We start from the raw sequence: 5,893 nt of genomic DNA, 5'->3' as shown, positions 1-5,893 counted from the left end.
AGCCATTCCTTCTGGGATGTAGTTGTTTGTGAAATTAGCCATTCCTTCTGGGATGTAAATGTCAAAATTCAAATCATACCACATTGCAAGTAGGTAAAACATAGGTGTCTCCATCAGTGCCCTTAGGTAGTTATATATGAATGCAATTCCACAACACGTAAGTGTGAGATGGATTATTGGCCAGTAGGTTGTGACTAACACCATTGCTTTAAATCCTTTACCCAGCACCCCCACGATAACAAGTGGATTCATCACTGGTGCTTGCTAAAAAGGGGTTAATGAATTGAAGCTAACAGGAGGAGGGAAAAAAAAAGAAAAAAGGCACTACTCAGACTAAGTAGTGCTCAAAGTTTACAAATATCCCAGAACACTGGCAGTACGCCTAATCTTTCAAGGTCAGGTTTTCCAGCACAGAAAACCTGAACTACTGATAATGCTCCCTAACGAAGCTCTCTAAGAGCAGAGAGAAAAAGAGATTCGTTCTAAAAGCTAAGAAGCATCGAGCCCCACGTTGGGCGCCAAAAATCTGTCACGGAGTTGACTAGATCAATCTATGTCCGTGACAGGGGCGACAGGCCTCTGCCCTCCCCCCCCACCCCAGTCCCACAAAAATGGGAAGGAAGGAAGGGAGGAAAAGAGCAGCGGCAACAATCTATGGAGGAAAACTTATTTTACTATAATATTGGAATACAAGATAACACAATATATACAATTTAATTGAAATTGAGATTAATAAATCAGACAAGATGAGAGAGAGAGTTCCCGGGACCGATTCAAACCTGAAAAGCTTGGAACGGCTAGGAAAGCACCCTCCAGCACCCACTGCAAGGCAGCAAGAGAGTGCCCCCCCCACCCGGAAGGGTCAGATCCCGTGACTGCTGTAATGTACAGGGATAGGTAGCTGGGATTGGGGCAGTGACACTTTAATGCCCCGTACACTACATGATGTTTTGATGTGGAATACTGAAACCCAAAATAAAAACAAACAAACAAACAAAAAACATAGAACCATGACAGCCACCTGTGATCCAGCACACGGGAGGCGATGGAGGAGGACGTGTTGTTCGTGCCCGGAGAAACACAAACCTTTTCCAGCCAGCCATGCTGCATTGCAAAGGAGGATCTACAGGAGGACGGGGCGCTCCCGCAGCTGTTGTGCAGCCTCCTGTGCTCACAAAGAGCTCCTCGGGTGGCAGCTGCGATGGAGGAGGATTCTGTGGTGCCTCCGGTGTTGGAGCAGCAGGCAAGAAAGACGCAGCGTCCTTGCAGAAAGCGAGCTCTGCGTTAAGCAGTGCAAACCCAGCTGATGACTACAGAGATGAACAGCAGAGACTTGTGTAAGTGACGACCCTGTCCCCTGGGAAGTGCTAGCAACGAGCTGCTTAAGTGCTTACTGGCTTCCTCTGGATAATGGAGAGGATGCGTTACGGGGGATGGAAGGTGGGACGTGGGGGGGACCATAGGAAGCACGGGGGTTTTGTTTCTCTTCCAGACCTGATGTGATTTACTCGCGATGAAACACTTTGTCGGACATCTGTGTGTCCAGCAGAGCGACTGCTGTGTCTTTCAAGATAGCTGTAGCACTCTTCAGCTGTTCCCTCTGAGCAGCGTCCTATGGAATTCATTGGCGCGGCTTTGGCTATTTGAGTTTGACTTTGTTTTTTGCCCTGTGGCTTCTGACTGTGTAATTTCTTCTTTTGCTGTCATGTTGTGTTTTCTAGTGACTGGGTAGCAGAAGACATGGTGACCTGGGAATCTTCTGGACAGTGGATGTTTTCGTGTTACTCTCCTGAGAAGGGCAAGCCTAATGTTTCAGGTCAGTCCCATTTTTAGCCTTGCTGCATGCTGCGTGCTGCTACTGTTCAGGCTGCATTTCTATACTTGTCCACACTGCTGTGCCTCAATGGAAGCATTGCAAGGTGAGGATGTGCCTTGTGATGCAACAGGTAGGGGCACTGGATTACAGTATTTCTTTGGTGTGTTTGCACCCCTGAAGTTGCACCAGGAGTCCTTCTGTATCTCCAAGTAGAACTGGCTGGTCCCAGGCGGTGCAGCAAGGGCAGTTTCTTGTGTAACTCTAGAGGGCAATTTTGTGTTTGTGTTGCATTCCCTTTGGAGCATGCTGATTGTTTGCCTCCCTGCAGACTTTCCAGAGATCTCCCCTGAGGAGCTGTGCCTGGGGTATTACATCTGCAGTGCCAAGGGGGGCACAGGACTCTACGTAAGTATTTGGAACAACTGAGCTTTCTGTGACGCGTTCAGGATAGCAGTGGTTCCTGTTCTTCAGGTGGCCGCTCTTGACTCAGTGAATACCAAACTCGAGGGGAACGTAAGGACGCCCTCATGCGTTAACTTTTCTGTGCAGCGAGTAGAAAACAGCAGGAGCTGCTGGCCTGAAGGCTTTGCCATCACTGAGCAACCTGATATGGCCATAGGTGTCCCTGTTCACTTCAGGGGAGTTGGGTCAGATGGCTTTAAAGGTCCCTTCTGACTCAAACAGGTCTATGATTCTCCCTGCCCCTTTCTGATAACTGCGTGGCACAGGCCTCACCAATGATGCAGGTACAAAACGTATTATCCAAAGCAGGAGTTTCTGCTCATAAAGTGGGGCAAGACCTGAATTGTCCAGTCTGAAATTTCCTTGCAGTAGCTCAGATCACTCTTGTTCCCCCTTTTAAAGAAAGGGGAAAGAGGAAGGGGGAAAGGGGAAAAAGACCCAAATAAGAACAAACCAAACGCCATGCTTAACAAAAGCATGTTTGTGTTTTCCCACGTTTAGATAAACGCTGTCCATCAGTATGTGCAACAATGGAGAAACAGGCTGCAGGAGCTGAAGGCTTTAAATGCCTGGAGAACAGCATCGATGGTAAGTGTTAAGGAAAGATAAAGTACTTCTGTTCCTGATATTGCTTTTCTCTTAAATATCGAGTGAAGGTTTTTCTTAGGATTCCCATTTAGGCAGAGCTCAGGGTTCAGACTTCAGCACAGATGATTGTTCTGCACTCAGAGAGCAGACAGCCAAAGCAGATACACATAGAGTCATGAAGCAAACTAGAACAAGGGAGAGCAGAATGAGAGCTCCAGGGGTTTTGGTGATGGCAATTACTTTTTGCCCGTCAGTCAACAGATTCCTGCTTCTAGGGTGTTTGCAGACAGTAGCCTGAGAGCGTTTTGTTTAAAGTAGCCATTGCTCGTGGCCAGTGTTTGGTTGAGATTCTCAGTTACATTCAGTTTGTTGGCACACGTGGGTTTTTGCTTTAAGTGTGGATTGAAAGATGCCTGCCTATGCTGGAATGTAGTTTTCATGGATGTATTTGGAACTTTTTCAGCTACTTTGGAGAGAGAAAGTGGTCACTCCACCATCACCTTCCCTTGGATTGGGAGGACAGTAAGCCCCAAGCACTGGGTTCCCAAGTAAGTTTCTACATAAGGAACCAGTGATTAAACAGGCGTTGATAAGCGTTCTTCTGCAGCACTGAAACGCAGCAGTGTTTCTGTATGGCAGGTGCACCCATACCGAATAATGTAATTATTCCTTCCTATCCATTTCCTCACTGCAGGCTCTCCAGCCAACAGCAGCAGCGGTGCTGCCCGCTTGTCCTTGCAAATCCCAGCGTCTCATCTGGAAGCGCTCCAGCTGTGGGGAGCTCTGCTGCTGCCTCCAGTCCTCCTGCCCTCGGGGGGACGTCCTCCCACAGCTGTCCCCATCCTGTTGGGACTGGGGATTCTGCAGCTCCATCCGCAGCCCACTCCTCACTTAACGCTCCTGGAACGGCCACTGGCCGTGGACTTCTGGGCTTCCGGGCCCTGCAAGCCCTGCTGCGGCAAATCCTTCCAGCACCACTCCGCTTGCTGTCGCTGCTCCCAAGGCAGCTACAGAACCTTCTCAGCCAGGCGCAAGCAGTGCTTTGGCCGCACCGACTGCCGGTGCCTCTGCACACAGCGCCGCGTCTGCGCCTCCTGCATCCACACGGCATCAGAGCAGGGCAGTTACACACACCGAGGAGGGAACTAACGGCCGGAGAGCTGGAGCAGTTCAGAGCCAAGAAGTTCACGCTAGGAAAGGTCCTTCTGAAGCCACCACCAGCAGACCTTTTGTATGATAAGGATTTAAGTTAATTCTGAAGTTGTATGCCTTAATTCCATAGGATTTAAGTTAATTCTGAAGTTATATGCCTTAATTAAATAGAAATAAATATATTGTTTACATATGCCTTAATTAAATAGAAATAAATATTTATTTACATATGTCTTAATTAAATATAAATAAATATATTATATTATTTACATAATACATAAATAAAAGTTGTTATGTGACTCTTCCAATAAACAATGTTGTGATGGAGCAGTGAGTTGGAATGCTTTTCTATGACTTAAGTTCTCATTTAATCTCTTCAGTCTTCTGTATAATCAATGATGATCCAGGTGCTATAATTAAGAAACATACAAGAGAGTTTGGCTAAGCAGGTTATGACACCACAAAGAAGAGATGAAGGGCTTACCCTTATCCTGGGCTCACTGGAAAGCTCCAAAGGAGGGATCTCCAAAAGAGACCCTTCCCCGCTGGCAGTCAGCTCTCAAATGGGGTCCAGGAGAGGCGCAGCCAGGCTCCATCCCTTCCAGCAGCACACTGCATTGCCTTCACTGTGTTCCCAGGGCTGATCAGCGCTCGCCTCAGGTGATCGACCAGAGGTTCAGGCTGTGATTCAGCAGCTCCCATACAGCCTTCACAGTAAGATACCTCGTGGTATCAGCATTTCCACTGCACCGGTCTAGGCTCACAGATCCTTGAGCACTGGCCAAGCAGGTGGCTTCTGCCAAATGCTTCTCCCACTGCTTTCGTGTTCCTCCCCCCATTGCCTTCAATATCGTTTTCAACAACCCACTGTCCTGTTGGATTTTACCAGCAGCTGGTGCATGCAAGGGAATATGAGATCAGTCCACTCGATGCCAAGATCTTTGGCCAAAGTATCTGCAAGGGAACTTTCAAAATGCGGGCCCCCATCTGACTCAATTCTTTCACTGTAGAGAAGACCTAAAATATTCAATCCAGCAACTGTTTTATGTGCACCTATCTATCTATCTATCTATCTATCTATCTATCTATCTGCTCCATTCCATTTCATCTTACCCATAAATCTTGTTAAGCACACACGTAGAAAGCAGGGTTGTTCAGCTGTGCCCTTCCCCAGGTCACTCTGCTGTCCTCAGACCCCCAGCTCTGTCCCAGAAGCATCTTTCATCGGCCCTTCCTAGAAAGAGCTGCCTGCTTTTGCAGCACAAACAGACTAGTTCATGGTGGACTCCTGATTTCCTCATACCTGGAACAACTCCATGGGCCTTCTCAGCCATCTGCACCAACCCTGGATGTTGTTTGTCTCCACAAACAGCACCCCTACCACCGCATCTTCTTTCCAGAGTTATGTTTCCCCATCTCTGACTAAGGGAGTGAATCTGCTCTGAATCTTCTCCTTATACACAGCAAACTGAATGCCAGAGCAGCACCAGAAGGGAGAGTCCAGTTTGTTTTCTGCTCCAAAGCCGTGCTCAGGATACAGCTGGGACTTCTGTGCTTGTTAGCTACAGAGAGGCAGTGCTTTGTTCCAGAAGAGCCACCCAGCTCCACGTTGGGCCCACTTGTCTGACATGAGAACCTGTGACCACCGAGGGTCTGCAGCCCCCCACCAAGGGAGTCCTTTCAAAGGGGTAAGTGGAAAACAGAAAGGCTTCACCTTGTATGTGCCTAAATAGTCAGTTCCACAGCCCTTGAGGCAAATATTTTAATTTGCTTTCTCTGCCCCACTCTGCAAAATACAAAAATTTTAGAAAAAGCATAGGGAACGTAAATGGATATGTGCATGAAACATTGTCCACACGATGCAAAACAGTGTTA

At 47.8% G+C, this 5,893-nt stretch overlaps 1 protein-coding gene across 3 annotated transcripts; it reads left to right on the top strand.

The window, feature by feature from the left end:
* The first annotated feature begins 609 nt into the window (after nt 1–609).
* On the top strand, nt 610–4,202 carry LOC125687264 (nucleoporin NUP42-like). 3 transcript variants are annotated; one of them, XM_048932245.1, is made up of 6 exons: nt 610–1,337; nt 1,722–1,816; nt 2,145–2,221; nt 2,780–2,866; nt 3,330–3,414; nt 3,561–4,202. In XM_048932245.1, the coding sequence occupies exons 1-5, from the start codon at nt 1,102–1,104 to the stop codon at nt 3,390–3,392; spliced, it is 558 nt and encodes a 185-aa protein (XP_048788202.1). In that variant the 5' UTR covers nt 610–1,101; the 3' UTR covers nt 3,393–3,414; nt 3,561–4,202. The 3 variants fall into 3 exon arrangements, with proteins under 3 accessions (XP_048788202.1, XP_048788201.1, XP_048788199.1); XM_048932244.1 differs by lacking the exon at nt 3,330–3,414 and having other exon boundaries at nt 615–1,337; XM_048932242.1 differs by lacking the exons at nt 610–1,337; nt 1,722–1,816; nt 2,145–2,221 and having other exon boundaries at nt 2,727–2,866.
* Nucleotides 4,203–5,893: the final 1,691 nt, after the last annotated feature.

This window comes from Lagopus muta, chromosome Z (assembly GCF_023343835.1).
Source record: "Lagopus muta isolate bLagMut1 chromosome Z, bLagMut1 primary, whole genome shotgun sequence".
NCBI lineage: Eukaryota > Metazoa > Chordata > Aves > Galliformes > Phasianidae > Lagopus > Lagopus muta.
This window is presented reverse-complemented; position numbering and strand designations above follow the sequence as displayed.

Excerpts from the sequence above, each read along its gene's own strand:
- LOC125687264 (XM_048932242.1), top strand. The coding sequence starts at position 2,809 with ATGGAGAAACAGGCTGCAGGAGCTGAAGGCTTTAAATGCCTGGAGAAC. Across the intron at positions 2,867-3,329 it reads CCTGGAGAACAGCATCGATG|CTACTTTGGAGAGAGAAAGT; the intron begins GTAAGTGTTAAG and ends GAACTTTTTCAG. Across the intron at positions 3,415-3,560 it reads CCCAAGCACTGGGTTCCCAA|GCTCTCCAGCCAACAGCAGC; the intron begins GTAAGTTTCTAC and ends TCCTCACTGCAG.